Source organism: Rhinopithecus bieti, unplaced genomic scaffold, assembly GCF_001698545.2.
Source record: "Rhinopithecus bieti isolate Rb0 unplaced genomic scaffold, ASM169854v2 scaffold_51230, whole genome shotgun sequence".
NCBI lineage: Eukaryota > Metazoa > Chordata > Mammalia > Primates > Cercopithecidae > Rhinopithecus > Rhinopithecus bieti.
The window spans coordinates 197,936-213,366 of NW_016820119.1; the positions used below are offsets into that span (position 1 = coordinate 197,936).

The window sequence follows — 15,431 nt, forward strand, 5'->3', positions numbered from 1 at the left end:
TTCCCTAAACAACTCACTTTTTAGAATCTGATACAGTGAGCTACTCAACATCTCAGTAGACACACTTTTTTCCATAATTTAATGGAATTTTTCATTTATATATGCTATATGCCTCTTTAAATGTGTAGCAAAATAATCGCTATTAAGAATGCTAGGCTGGGCGCGGTGGCTCACGCCTGTAATCCCAGCGATGAGCAAGACTGGACGATGAGCAAGACTCCATCTCAAAAAAAAAAAAAAAAAAAAAAAAAAAAAAGAATGCTAAATTAGGAGTTGACAGAAGTGAATTCTAATTCTGGTTCCATCACAAGCTAAGTGTTTGACCTGGAGATGACCACTTCACCTATCTATAGAGATTTTAGATTTTTCATGTATAACCATTAGAATAGGTGATTGTTCAGGCTCCTCCCAGTGCCAACACTCACTGATGATAAAAAGGAGGAAGAGGAGGAGGAAGATGACTGACAGATAGTGAGCTGCAGCTTTGTACCAGGCACGGCGCTGAGTACATTACCCTCATCTCACTGCTGTGTTGCAGCAGTGAGAAAAACACCTTTCTGATTTGAGCCAGAGGTTGGGAAGGGTGTATTTACTGTGGCTTATACTGGTCTCTCCTGACTGAGTCTTATAAGCAGTTGAGCAACGTGTCCATCATCGTGTGGAGAGACCACATCCAAGTATGCAGTGTATGTGACCATCAAGTGTGTGAATTCTCAGGGTTGCCCTGAACTTGTAGACAGGTCTGGTCTGGGGTGCCACATACAGGACCATCGACCAGTAGCTAGAGTTAGTGCTCTGGCTAGGAGGATACGGGCAAGACAGCCTTCACAGAGTGCATCCTGACAGAGGAAAAAGGGACAGTGCAGAGCGGGAGAGGGAGCAGCCATCTACAGGTGGCGTAGAAGAATAGAAGGACTTGGCCAGAGCGCCCCACCAAGACTTGACAAAAAATGACAAGAGAGACTTGTGTCCCATAAGTAGCACAGACACTTGCAGGAGTAGGCAGGCATGGAACCAAGGTAATGGCCCTTTTCCTTATCAACTCATGAAAGGCACACAAAGTGGAATGTTGATCCAGATCCTAGGGTTGAGAGCTTGATTCGGCAGAGCTGCATGAAAAGATCAAGCTTCACCTATTTCCACCTGTGTAGTAGAAAAAGGCCTAACGCCAAAGACCAGAAGGTCAGGGTGCCTGGGAAGTCTTCAGCCTCCTCGGTGGGCACAACTGTGGCCTTGCAGGTCATTCAGGAACTTGGGAGTAAATGGCCAGATGAACAGCCTGGCGATCTAGGTATTTTTTTGTTTTAGTTTTTGTTTGGTTTTTTAGTTTTTGGTTTTGTTGTTGTTTTGCTTTTTTTATTTTTTGGTGTTTTGTTGTTGTTGTTAATCTACAAGGAGGTTGGTGCTACCAGCTTCCCATCCCACTTGGATCCTTTTGGGGACCAGGAGTAAGGATGGGCCTGGGGCCCCTTTTTTGTTGGCATCACAGCACCCCTGAAAAGATGCCCGGCCCCAGCGGAAATTACTTCTCAGCATCCTGACTAAAAATGTCCCCAGTCTTCCCCACCCCACAGAGGCTAAGCATAGCTCACGAATCTCCAGGTGGAGGAAGAAACAGGATAGATCTATTTTGCACTTTTCCTTGACTCTTGGTCCTACTGTCCTTGTGAATGCAGGGGAAGGCAGAAGGGGCCTGCAGCTTGCCCTGCAGTCAAGTGTGAGCTCAGACCTGCCCCTTCCCATGCCAGGCTGGGGATCTCTGCTGGAGGCAAGGTCAACCCCAAAGCTCCCAGTGAGGGATAAGTACCTCCCTGCAGGAACAAGTGCCTGCCTTATTTCTCTTCCCCAAATCCCCAAAGCCTGTACAGGCTTCAGCAAAGTGGTGGCTTTTAATAAGACCTTAACTGTTCTGGGGAAAAAATGCACTTACTGCTGGATGGAACTCCCACCAGGGCCCAAGCTGGACAGGAAGGAGACGGTTGCAGTTCTAACCCTTCAAGGAAGGTAGCCGAGGAGTAGGCAGAGCTCCAGGCCTGGAGTCAGAAAATCTAAGCATAATTCCCGCTCCGCCTTTCCAGTTGGGTGACCCCAGCAAGTCACTGAACTCTTGAGTCTGGGTCCACACTTGAGAAACAGGAACAAGAGTCACTGGGTTGTGGTATTACACACATATGACAGGGCCTGTATATGCAGCAGGCAATGTCTGGCACATGGTAAGCGTGCCGTGAACCACCTGTCCTCTTTTCTGAGCTGCAACAAAGGACCAGCCCTGGACGAGGAGGGGCCTGTGTGACCACATTCAGGGCGTAGACTCTGTCCCAAGAAAGCTTAACTAGAGAAAAGGCTGGAGGAGAGTTTTACAAGGGGAATTATCTTCTGTTCACCTGCAAAGACAAGGGGGCAGAGTGTGGCACAAGGTATCTGGAGAAGGTTCTCAAAGGGGTGGTTGAGGAGGTCATTTCCAGGGACAACTGTGTGTCCAGAGAGGGAAAAAGGCAAAGAGGCTGGTCATGCAGGAGAAAACCTAGAGCCTCCACCCCTGCTGCCAATCCTTGTTCGGGAGTTCTCCAGCTCTGCAAACCAGACCTGCAGCCTCAGCCAGAACAGATACCCCACAAAACTGGGGCACAGACTGAAAAACTCCACTGGGAGTCTGCTCGCCATCTATGGCTACCTCTCAGTCTGGGGTCTTGTCTTCTGAATGATGGCAATGCACTCACTTTCAACAGCCTGAAGCCATGGAATAGGCTCCTCCCCCAGCCCTGCCCCCAAAGTTCTGCCAGCAACATTCCCTACATTCCAGTGAGAAGAAGGGAATGGCAGTCAGAGAGGGGCATCCCATGAGGGTGGAGGTAAGAGGAACAATTACAGAGAGTGCACAAACACTGTCAGCAAGGGAGTCCCCTCTCTAAGTGCAGTACCGCCCAGTGGCCACTTCCGGGTCCCCTCCTAGGTTCATCATTGGCAGCACCTCACTCAGATGTCCTTGGATGGAAGTGGAGAGCACCTAGGCCAGGGAAATGAACTCAGCTTTCTAGGAAGTAAAACCTTTTCATTAAAGGAAGCCACCCAAAGAAAGAGGCAACAGCCACCAAGGTTTATCCATTTTTATTTTTTATAAAACAAGCTACAAATAGTTTCCCTCTCTCCTTCACAAAGGAAAACCACACAACACTGCCTACACACATGATCCTGTGGGAGACAAGATGCCTGGGGAGATCTCGAAGATCCAAACATCTACAGGCAGGCACCGTCTCCACATGCACATGCTTCCTCCAGGCCTGAAAGTGGGGCCAGGGTCTCATGCAAGGCCCACTCAGCTCCAGCAGGTTGAGTTCTCTCACTGGGGCTAACGGGAGAAGACTTCCTTCCCACCTTTCCACGTTGGGATGGGGCCACCAGTCATTCCTGAGACAACCTCTAGGACTGTCTCCAGGACAGCAGGGACCTCCTTTAGCCCAAGACCCCATCAGATCCTGTCCCGAGAAAGTTCCTCCCACAGGGACAGTGGCTTGTGGTGCCAATGCCTTCCAGACCTGGAACGGGATACACTGTCTGCCAAGGTGGAGGTACTTATAGGGATGTTGGGTTGAAATACAAGATGAGGCCAGATTTGCAAGGGTGATCTGAGGAGGGCACCAGTCCAGGGCTACCCAACCTTCCTCACTGCCACCACAGCTGCTTATGGGAAGGGGCACTAAGGGTCACTTGCTGCTCTGCCTGAAGGCCACACGAATAGGCACAGCACCTGGGCAGAGGGAGCTGCGCCTCGGACCAGAAGGCTGGGCAGCCCATCCTGCAATCCCGGGAAGACGCCTGCGATGCCTGTGGAAAGCTGGGCCAGGATTTCCCCGTAGCCGGGTTATCACCCCGGCCCTTCTGAGGGAGGCAGAATAGGACACCCAACATCAGTTTTACTTCTGGAATTAGCTTAAAGCCTGGAAGCCCGTAAGAAAACTTGAAGGAACAGGAAGAACCTCAGTACTGGGTTTTTAAAAAACCAACAAAACAACTTTAGTGTTACCAACAAGGTGACTGGCACCTCCCCCAACCCACCCACCCAGGCCTGTGACAGTCACTGAGACAACAGCAGGAGATGGAGGAGAGGAGAGGTCATACCCAATCTGCCCCTAGCACTGAGACAGCTGCATCTCTGGGAGCCTCACTGGTAGGTCTGCAGGGAGGTGAAGAGTTTCCCTGTTGGTGCCACATCCCTCAGTGTAGGCATTCTGTCCTGTCCCCTCCCCTGCTTAGATATTAAACACTTACTTTTTAAAAGGTCCTGTTGTGTGTCTTTTTCTTCTTTGCCTCCCCTCTTATGCTTTATACAGAGTAGATGCTAAGCATGGATGAAAACGTTTTGAGTGGCGTAATGCCAATTCTTTGTGGATAATTTGCTCAGAGGGTCAGTAAGATACTGGTGTATCCACCAACGCTGGGCCCTCTGGGGATCTGGAGAGCAGGAACGTATGGACTCTGTGAGAGTCGGTACCTGTGTGGGCTATCCATGGGATCTGGACTCCCTTCCTCTCCAATGGCAGTTTCCAACTCTCCTTAGCCCAACCTCCCTGGACAAGGCCCAGAGACAAGTGACTTGTCAATTTTGACAACTAATGGCACGGGGCAATATAGTCCTCCCACCAGAAGAGAACTCGTGGAGTCCACAGTACGATTGCAGGACTCCCGTCTTTATACACAAAGGTCAGTCTCCAAACAGAAGTTTAGTAGGCCCAGGATAGATTCCTGGGTTTTAGAAAGCTGGACTATGTGTCCAGAGCGCCCACCACCCCCAGCAGGGAGAGGAAGAGAAATAAACAAACAGCAATGCCAATGCCTGTACAAAAGAACTGTACAATTTACATATATATTTATATACAGCACATAAATCTCTTTCTTCTCAGCCCCAACACCACCCTCCCCCACCCCCCCAAAACCCCTAAAAGTTGTCAGTAGCAGATCCAAAAACTTACAATAAGAGAGAGAATAAAGTCTTTCTTCCCTTTCCTTTTCCCACTGTGGTATTAGATATTGGTGTTTTAAAATGAAACCAAAAACACAACACGCAAATAAGAGTTATTAAAAGTGCAAACATGGTGGGCACCACTTATGTTACATGGGATGTGGCCAGGCCATGGGCAATGCTGAAGGTTAGGTGTCTGGTGGTCCATCCTGCTTCCCTGGACTCTCCACCTGCTCTTGGGCTTTCTGCTCCTTAGACGAGGCGTCCTACTGAGAGGAGGAAGGAGAATGCAAAAAACAAAAACATTGTGAGAAATCCAACTATGTCCATCAATTTCCCCACAAGTGCAGCTTCTCCACCTGCTGTCAGCTCTGAGGCTAGGTAGGGCACAGGTCACCTGGACTTGCAGATGAGCATCTTTTACCAGCCTGTCCTTTGCCACTTTGAGGTACCACCATGGCAACCGAAATAAGTCTGGCATTGGAGAGAACGAGGCTTTGTCTAGGAAGTGTGGGTTGCAGGGTGTGCACTCTGTTCAAATCACACTACTCTCACATGCCAGACTTTCAGCCTGGGGCTGGGGTGGAAACGGCAGGGGTTTGTTTACAGGTGGGGATGGCAGAATCCCCTGGGCACTGACCCAATATTTCTCCCGTGTCCTCAGCAAACAACTTGAAAATGGGAGCCTAAATCACCTGGCCAATCCCTCCACCCCTGGCGAGCCCAGAAAGGGGCAACTTACTGAGCGGGTTCATGCCTGCTCGTTCTCCCTGGGGGAAACTGTACCAAGGCTACCATCTGCAACAAACCAGGAACATGTGACACTGAGTGGCCTTGACCCAGAGAACTGGCACCTTCTCCCGTATCCTGGCTCCCTGTCCCCTCTGGCCCCCAGAATAAAGAGCAAACTTGGGAAAGAGCAAAGAGTTTGTTTGGCCCTGCTTTTTGCTCTGTGGGTGTCTATGGCCCAGGTGAACTTATTACTGGCCAACGCCTTCAGGCAATGTCCCTTTCCCATAAGGCCTGGCTCCTGCTGGGCACCTCTTTGCAATCCCTCAGCTATCCACTAAGAAGGGCTCTGGTGCTGATGCACCTGGGCAGAACCGTCCCAGGCCTTGGTTCCCCAAGTCACAGAATGTCGGAGGTAGAAGGAATCCAGCATTGGCTCGGAGCAGATGAGTGACTTACACAAAGTCCCAGGCTCATTCTGCTGACACCCACCTCTCCCCACGGGGGGCTGAGCCATTGTGGAAACTTCCATGCCTGCTCCAGCAGGACCTGGTTTCCTGTAGAGGAGCAGGGAGATGGGGCAAGCACATCAAGAGCTGGGCCCGCCCTGAGATGCTTAGGGCCACGTGACTCTGTGTACGCCCCTAAACCTCTCTGGATTGGTCTAGAACTTGGGAGCTAGAACCACAGCTGCACGGCTTCTGCTCTGCCTCCCTCACAGAATTGCCTGGAGGATCCACTGAATTCATGGAGGAGGAGAAAGGACTTTGAGGAGTGTACAGTGCTGCAGAACCCAAGCCCACCCACTGGTCATGTGAGCCACAGCTCCACATCCCCTGGGTTACGCCAATATTCCTTACAACTAGAGAAAGAGAGCGTGGACATGGGGTGGAGTGGGCGTGGGGTAGATACCGGGGTGGATAGCGGTTTATCCAATTTTACAGAGGAGGACACAAACTCTGAAAGAAGGTGACAGCCCCAAGGCAGGCAGGTTGGAAGTGGCAGAACCAGGCTGCTGACTTCAAACCCCACCTTTCCTCCGCTCCCTCCAGCAGCCGCTTCTCTCCTTGCTGAGTAGAAAAGTCAGCACATCTAAAAAGGAAGTGCACAGCACTCCTGCTCACCAGGCTGAGACGTGTGAAGCAAAATGGACAGCTAGCTGTAACCAGCTCTTTTTCATGGAGGCTTACGTGCTAATCCTGTTACTTAAGTCCTATCAGTTAATCCTCAGAACGACTTTATTTGAGAGTGATACAATTATCTCCATCTTAGGATGATGAAACTGAGGCTTGGAGATATGAAGCAACCCACCCAGGATGGCACAGCTTCCACGTGGCAAAGCGAATTCCAACCTAGCTAGCCACCTCCAGAATGATGCTCTGAGCCACCAGGGAGGATGAGGGAGAAGAAGCCTGAGCCCCAGGCAGGTGGCATCCTCAGACAAGGCAAAAGAAGAACTGATAGTTCTGAGAAAAGGAGGCACTAGACCCCACCCCACCTGCCTCACAGGGCAGTGACAATGATCCCAGTGAAGGTGCTTTATAAATTGGGAAAGTGAAGAAAGAGGCATGTTATCAGAGAATTCAGCTCTCAGCGAGGAGTCTGGTTGGTAAAATATCTGTGTTCAAGTGGAATTTCCAAAAATTCAGTCCCTTGGACCCAAAACTCTAGTGGTCCTCAAACTCTGCATCCTTCCCCCAGCCAGCTTCTGCCCTCACCTAGCATGCAAGCCCCTCAGAGCCCACCAGAGGGCACCGCACAACACGGGATGGATGACCAATGCATAGGCTCTGCTCCTGAGCCGCTGCACACCATCGACCACAGGGGCTTTTCTGCCACCCAACGGAGCAGAGGGATGGAGGGGGCAGTTCTGAAAGTCATGTCTTCACTCCCTGGACATGTTCCTCTATCGCTACCAATTTCTTTTGTGCCTTCGCTATGTACCAGGTATCGTGCTAAGTTCTTCACACGCATTATCTGGTTACATCCTCACCAAATCGTTGTGGTAGGTACTATCATATCCACTTTGCAAATGGGGAAAAGGAGGCTTAGAGAGTTTAGGTAACTTGCCAAGGATTACAGATCCGGTAAGTGGCAGAGCTGGGATTAAAATCAAGCCAGGCCCATCTGACTTCAGGGCCTCTGCTCTTACTCCAGCCCCAACTTGTGCCGGTCATGGTATCCCACACGGCTCCTGGGCCTCTCAGTAGTGTCATCCCACAGGCACTGCCTGCCTGGAAACTGGGCTTCCCAGCTCAGGTTGTTGGTGGCACCCTCATCCCCTGCAACACCTCTACTCCTGCCCACACTGCCCCCAGGCTGGTCTGCTCCCCCACTTCCCCAGACTCCCCCACTGGCCACTCCCTTGGCTTCACCAGGCAACCAAGACTGGCCTGCTAACACAAGGCAACATCTTCAAACACACTGGGGTCCTTCTCCTGGAGGGGACAGCAGTCTGGCCCAGGAATCCTGAGGATGGACTAAGCTCCAGCAGTGGTGGTACCTCACATGTACCCTTGAGCAAACTGCTACCCCTCTCTGGGCTAACCTTAACTCCTAGACTGAAAAATTGACTAGAAGACCCATAGAACCTTCTAGCTCTGGGCTACATGACTCCAGAGCAGTGTGTCCTGTGGTGTGTGTTGAAATGGAGAGTGGGGACACAGGAATCCTTTCTGCCTCTGCATAGGCTTTAAGTCTACTCAGCCTCCACTTCACCCCACCCCATTGATTAATCCTACATACCCTCTTCCTCTTATCTCAATGTTCTACTCTCCCTCACTCCATCACACACAAACACACACATATGCAGACACATGCACATACACAGACATATACACAATGCATGCACACATATGTACAGACATACACACATAGCCATACTTAAAGACATAAGTGTAGACCTCGTACAGACACGGACATGCACACTCAGGCCTACCCACGGAGACATGCACAAAGAGGCATGTGCATATACATGCAGAGACATGTCACAGACACGGGCTTTCTGGCCAGACTTTCAATCAGGCAGTGTGTTTAGGGGTGAACAGTAATTCCAAAGCTCTCTGGTCTCCACAGTCCTACCTTTGCAGTGGGGGGTTCAAGAGGGTGCATTGGGCCAAGAAGAATGACAGTTGCACTCCAAAGCACCGTAGGGGCCTCTGTGGGCAAAGCTATGAGAATAACTGAAACTAACACTTGTCCGCAGCTGAGTCTGGGTTGAGGAGGAACATCCAGGTGATCAGGGATCCCTAAATCTATATTTTACTTCACAGTGTTCTCTGGATACTTCTGTCAGGTCCTGTATGTCAGCTGGAAAGGCTTCAGAGGAAGGCTAGGAGGGGTCCCTGAGCTCAGTGAACCTGAGCTCACCACACTCAGCCATTGCTTGGCTTCTGTGTGCTGTGCAGACCAGAACTACCAGCCCAGGAAGGGGGCCGAAGGCAGGGTCAGTACAGAGCATCATCGCTCAGCCCAGGAGTGCCCCTGGTATATCTGGGGTCTACATTAACACTGGATGATCTTTTCCTAATATTGGCCATCTGCCTGTGCTCTGCGAAAGGACCACAAACTCCAAGTGTGTCAGAGCATAATGTCACTGGAAGAGGTAACCCCCTCATCCATTCATTCCTTCACTTATTCATTCATTTAACAAGGACTTAATGAACTACCAGGTGCCATGTACTGTGCTAGAGGTTAGGAATTGAGAGAGAGAATCCTTTTGGCTTCAAGGGGTAATCGGAAGAGTAAACTGCAACACAGTGTGGTAAGTGCTACTGAGAGAGGCAATCATCTTATGAAGAAGAATAGTAATATTGAACTTCTATTGAGTTATACTTCAATTACTTCAATTTCTCAGGCACTATAGGAAATGCTTTCACTCACTGTCCATTTTATCAGCACAACAGTCCTACGAGATAGACTCTAGCATTATTCCCATTAAGCAGGTGAAGAAATTGAAATGCAGAATGGTTCAGTAATTTGTACTGAACTGAAATCCAAAATGCTCCAAAATCCAAAACCTTTTAAGTGCTGACATGATGTTCAAAGGAAATGCTCACTGGAGCATATCGTATTTCAAATTTTGTGGATTTGGGATGCTCAACCAGTAAGTGCAATGCAAATTTTACAAAATCTCAAAAAGTTCCAAACACTTCTGGTCCCAAGCATTTCGGATAAGGGACACTCAAGCCGCATGTGGTGAAAGAGCGAGACCGGGGCAGAGGCAGGGTTTGAACCATAACATTGCTGAGTCCTGGAGACTCAGAGTACTATGGGAACAGAGAAGCATCCGTATCAGACAGCCATGCCCAGAGTGATGAAGTCACACGCCAGTAAGCCTCAGAACCAAGGCCAGAAACCGGCCATGGAGAAGGTGGGTCCCAAGCCCTGGTTCCTATAGGAACCCATCCATTTCCCATGCTACTCTTTGGGTTTACTCTGACAACTGAGGAACAAGGAAAATGCCTTTTTGTCTTCTGCTAAACTCTTTCCCTAGGAAATCTCAGCTTTTCCAAAGCTTCCATTTCAGATAAGTCAGCATCACCTAAATCTGCATCTTCAAACCCTTCACGGGCATTACAGAGTCACTCATCCTTCACATGCATCCAACTCAACGTGTCCAAACCATACTTGGGCTCCCTCTACATCCCTCTACACCTAACCTGCTCTTCCTTCCATGTTGCTCATCTCAGTGAGCAGCCCTGCCTGCAGCTGAACAAACCTACCTCTGCCCCATAAACCAGCTTGATCTCCAATCACCCACTTCTCTCCATCCCCCTTACCCTGCTGCATTTTCATAACTTGGCCTTCCATCGCACTAGCCTGGACTGTGCCACGCCTCCTATTGGGTGACCCTGTCTTGCTCATTTCCAATACATGTCCCACCCTGAAACCAGAATAATTTTTTAAGAAAAACCGATACTATCAATTATCTGATTGAACCCCTTCAACAGCTTTCCACTACCCTTATAAAGTCTAAACTCTTTCACCTGAATTTAAAAACTCTCCAACTTCACCTTGCTTCTTGTCACCATCCCTGCTCTTCCTATCACTGTTAAAATATTCATTTCGGTCACACAAACATCCTTCAGCTCATTGAAAACTGTTTCCTTGCCTCCAGAGCTTCACTCCTCGTTTGCCTCGGCTTAGAACACTCTTCCCACTCCTGACTTCTCTGCTTGGCCATCTCCTACTCATGTTTCCAGTAATGGGTTAGACCATGGGTTGGCAAATTTATCTGCAAGAGACTAGATAGTAAATATTTTAGGCTTTGTGGGCCATGTACAGTCCCTGTTATATATTCTTCTTTCAAAAAAACGTATAGCTCTTTACAAATGCAAAAATCATTCTTAGTTCACAGGCTGTACAAAAACAGGCCACAGACTAGATTGAGCATTTAGGCCATTGTTTGCTGAGCCCTGGTTTAGGCATTGCTTCCTTCACAAATTTTTCCAAGGCTGTCTGTCCCTTAGTGTCTTGGGTGCTCCTATATATGTTGCTACAATGCTCTGCACTTGCCCTGCTGTGACAGAGCTTATTAGTGCTCACTAGAATTCACGCTGTCCTCTTCCTGGGTTCCCTTCCCTAGTGACTGAGTTCCGGCCAACGAATTATGAACAGGAATGTGTGTCATTTCCAGGGCTGGCCCATACAACTCCCTCACACGCACCGCTTCACGTCTACTCCATCTGGTTGACTGAGGATGGAGATGATCCCCAGAGTAACCTCGGAAACCACATGATGAAGACGGCAGAGTCACTCTCAGCCTGGATGCCAGAGTGAGTGCACAGAGCAATCCCTGCCCCACTCCTTCCCCTACACACACACACACACACACACACACACACACACACACACACACACTACAACCTGCGACCATGCTGAACTATTACATGGGAAAGAAAAATTTTCCACTGTGTCGGACAATGATGTATGGATCTACTTGTGACTGTAGCCTGGCCCACCCTAGCACACTCTCACAGCACTTAATCACACAATCACAGCTCATGTGAGTGCTTATTTAAGCTCTGTTTTCTGTGCAAGAATAGGGACCTTATCAGTCAATTCCACCATTGTCTCAAACATCTAGCATGAAGCATAGCACACTCCCAGCAAATAATTGTTGAACAGAGGAGTACCTGGGATCTCATTTATCAGAGAGCCCTTGGTCCCATGCCTGGGTGGGGGCAAGTATTGAAAGGCCAGGAGCACAGGGGAGAGCACTCACCTTCTTTGCTAACACCCAGGCAGCCCTTCAGCTCGGGCAGTGAAATGACCTTGTCTTTGTTCAGGTCACAGTAGTCGGTGAAACGCCGGGCACATTTCTTGGGCTTGGCTTTCTTCTTCACATAGCGCTTGAAGGGCTTCATCTCCCGCTTGTTAATGTCGTTGCTGCTATTGCTGTCCAGCTGGCTGAAATACCAGTGCACCACCCGCTCCTCCAGGGTGTGGCTGGGGTCGGGCTCTGAGAACCTGGGCCATGGACAAACACCCCCACCCCAGAGACCACCACTCAGGATCTTGCAGGAAGCATCAGCCCTGGTACGACTGCCCCCGAGAAAGTCAGGTAGAAATGGCTCCTCCAAGCCGAAGTCCACCCAGAGCGGCTCAGCCTGTGATGGTATCAAGCCATCCTCTCCGACTCAAATCCCAAGATAGGACCATTCTTTTCTCAGGGCTCCCCAAGTAGGTAATCCTTATTACACAAACATGCCTCACCTTCTACCAAAGCCAAAAATGTTCTTGTACACAATGGGTGCTCAAGACAAATTGGCTTGATCTAATTTGCTGAATAAACCAGAGCTGGAATCCAAACTGTCCTTCCCCTTGCCTAGCACTCACTGCAGACCAGCTGCTCATCACACGTAAACATGTGCCCTGGGGTGGATGTAACTGTAGGGAAGGGGCTGTGAGCACCCACTGTACACCCAGTGCCAGTCCAGGGCCTGGAGGGTGCACCCCTGGCCTCAGGTGGCTCACTGTCTCTAGTAGACAGAGCCAAAAAGGTGAAAACAGTCATGACAACTAAATGTGGGGTGTGAGGTTCATGGGATCCTCATGGTCCATCACTGCTGGACACCCCGTGCAGTGGGAACTGAGAGAAGAAAGCAACTGGGACAGACACAAACAAAAGTTCTAAAACTGGAAAAGCCTGGACCTACTGGGGATGAGTCTCTCTAGCCGCAAGTTTTAGTCAGGGGGTCTGGGGTGGACCCAGGAAACCACATATTCACCAGCATCACCAGGTGATTCTGCTGAGAAACGCTGGACTGGAGTCACCAAGAACACTTCCTGGTGTCCAGATGCAGAGTCACAAGCACGTCTAACACAGCCCCTCATCAGGTTACAAGACCAACATCTACATCTACATGTGTAACTGCATGCAATGGCCTACCCATCTATGTTATTTACTTAACTGTGTCCTATTTTCTCCCCAAAAGGAGTCAGGGTGATAACTACTATTTACAATTTTTAAAGCCAACAATGGGTCTATGATAGAGGGGCTTCCTGGGATCACTAACCAGGAGAATGGAAGCCCATGAGCCCCATGGCTCCTGTTCCCAGAGTTTGACATTGAGTGTATGTGATCTAGTGTATGTGATCAGGTGCAGCTTCCCTGGGGAAGGAGAATAAGGCTGAGGTCGGGAGTCCCACACATTCACATCCTCAGTGTGCAGGGCACTGGGACAGAGTGCATGACTACCAGAGGTCAAAAGACGGGCAGAGGGCTCACTGTTCCACACGGATCCTAGACCAGGGTCCAAGGCCTGTCTGCACATTCTGAAGCTGTTCCTGGTGGGAAAGCTATCAAGGCACTTGTCATGCCACCCTCTCTTCTCTGGGCTTTGCTGAGTTTTCCAGAAGGGAGATCATCTCTGACCCCTCTCCTGTGAACAAGCCAGCAAACTCCCTCCTCTTCCATCCCCCCAAGTAACCTCCAAGTTCAGCGAAAAAGAAGTTCCATTATTGGGGGGGGGAAGCCAGTCATCCATCCTTGTTAGATGCCTATTCCTAATTAGGTGAATTTCAGTCTTGGGCAGGTACTCCGGGCATCCTGGACTGATTCCAGGAGGACGCAATTAGTGGATCTGCCAAGGGGACCTCATCCTGACAGATTTAACTCAGAGAGTACCTGGCGGAAGGTGTGAGGGAGCCATGGAGAGCTGCCAGCTGCCTCTAACTCTTAGGAAATCTGCTTAGTCTGTCATGGAAACCAGGCTCAGGAGGTCTTTGAAACAGGCATGAAGTTATTCACTGCAAAACTCAGATTTTGTCTCCACCAGCATACACAGTATTCTGGGGTTTTCCATCTTTCCCTATTTTACCTGCAATATTCACTCTTAAGATGGCCCCTGCAGTGTATACCAGTTGCAAAGGCAGAAAATTCTGTTGGAATGCTGTTGGTGCAGGTAGGGGAGTGACCTGCCTGTCTCTGCCTTTCCCCAAATAGCAGGGAAGACACAGGCTGCGGGGGAGAGACAGAAGGCCCCTAAGGAAGGAACTCAGTTCTCTCAGGCAATAGGGGAGGCAGTCAGGGACCTTCCCGCTCAGCCCCTCGCCAGGAGCCATGAGAGTTCCAAGGCAAAGGCAGCTCTTCCTCTAACCTTTAGGCTCAGTATAGCGTAATGTCTACCTAGAGGCTGGAATAATAAAGCCTCAGTCACTGAGACGGGAAGGGATGAGGTCATCCCACCCAGAGGCCCTGCCAGGGGAGGCGCGCTCCCTCCAACACGTGTTTCTGGGGCTCCCGCCTGTCCAGCTTTCAGCAACTCCACTGATAGAGCTCTGCCACCCTCCTTTGCGCTGTTTTGCAGCAAGAAGCAGTTCTTCTTCTGACTTTACAACCTCCAAGAGTTTCCTTACATGCTTGAGAGTGACCATCATCTGGCTCCTGCCACTTTCCCTGCCTTTCTTCTGATTTTCCCTTCTTGACATCTCCTTGCCAGAAGAACAACATTTTGACTCTCTTCATTCCCACCAAGACCTCCCAGTGCAGGGCAGCCACAACTTCTGATTGCTGCCCCCTCACCCTGCCTGGCTCCCAGCCAGGGTGGAGATGTGCAGCGTTCACTTCCTCAGGAGAGATCCTCTGAGCCCCTCCAAGGAGTGCCTCTGGGCTCCATCTAACACTGCCGTGACCCACAGCCTGCCCTGTGAGGCCCAAGAGTCCTGCTGCCTTCCTCCCTCCTTCCCAGCTAGCATGATATTCTCTGCTTCTGAACTCCTTTGGCTGCCAAAACAACCCCCAAACTCCCAAGTAAAGAGAGCCCTACCTCTACCTGTAAGCTGGGTAGCCCTAGGGTCATCTTTGGAATTCAACACTTTGGCCAGGCCAAACTCCAAGTACAGTAATAGCAGAAATTTTCAGCTTTGAGTCCATGAGGGATTGTGAACCGTCTGAGAGCCTACACGAAGATACAAGCTCTCTCTCTAGAGAAATGGACATACACAGAGAAGTCTGCAGATTTTAGATTAATGGACTCCCTAAATCCCATTCAAAGTCCATGGATTCAGGTTAAAAAAAAAAAAAAAGACAACAAACAAACAAAACCCTTGATCTAGAGGAATGGAGGCTCTAGCCATGGCCCAAGAAGAAGATGCTTAAAGAAGATGGAGTGAGACAAAAGACAGCAGCTGGAGAGATTTGGGGATAGTTTCCCTACTTCCAACAAAACTATTGAAGGCAATGGATTTAAAAACTCTGTAAATCAAGTTTCTGACCTGGCAGCAGCCTTCAGTCACA

General features: G+C 49.7%; 1 protein-coding gene across 7 annotated transcripts in view; it reads right to left on the bottom strand.

Moving 5' to 3' along the window:
- Window positions 1–3,092: 3,092 nt before the first annotated feature.
- SMOC1 (SPARC related modular calcium binding 1) overlaps window positions 3,093–15,431 on the bottom strand; it is a 153,219-nt gene continuing 140,880 nt past the window's right edge. For 2 of the 7 annotated variants that reach the window (XM_017859601.1, XM_017859598.1), the window contains exons 11-13: window positions 11,916–12,160; window positions 5,703–5,758; window positions 3,093–5,229 (exon numbers count right to left, since the gene is read on the bottom strand). In XM_017859601.1, the coding sequence (XP_017715090.1) occupies window positions 5,712–5,758; window positions 11,916–12,160 (292 nt within the window). In that variant the 3' untranslated portion in view covers window positions 3,093–5,229; window positions 5,703–5,711. The remainder of the gene's footprint in view (window positions 5,230–5,702; window positions 5,759–11,915; window positions 12,161–15,431) is intronic. The other 5 variants (XM_017859604.1, XM_017859602.1, XM_017859603.1 and 2 more) reach the window with 3 other exon arrangements.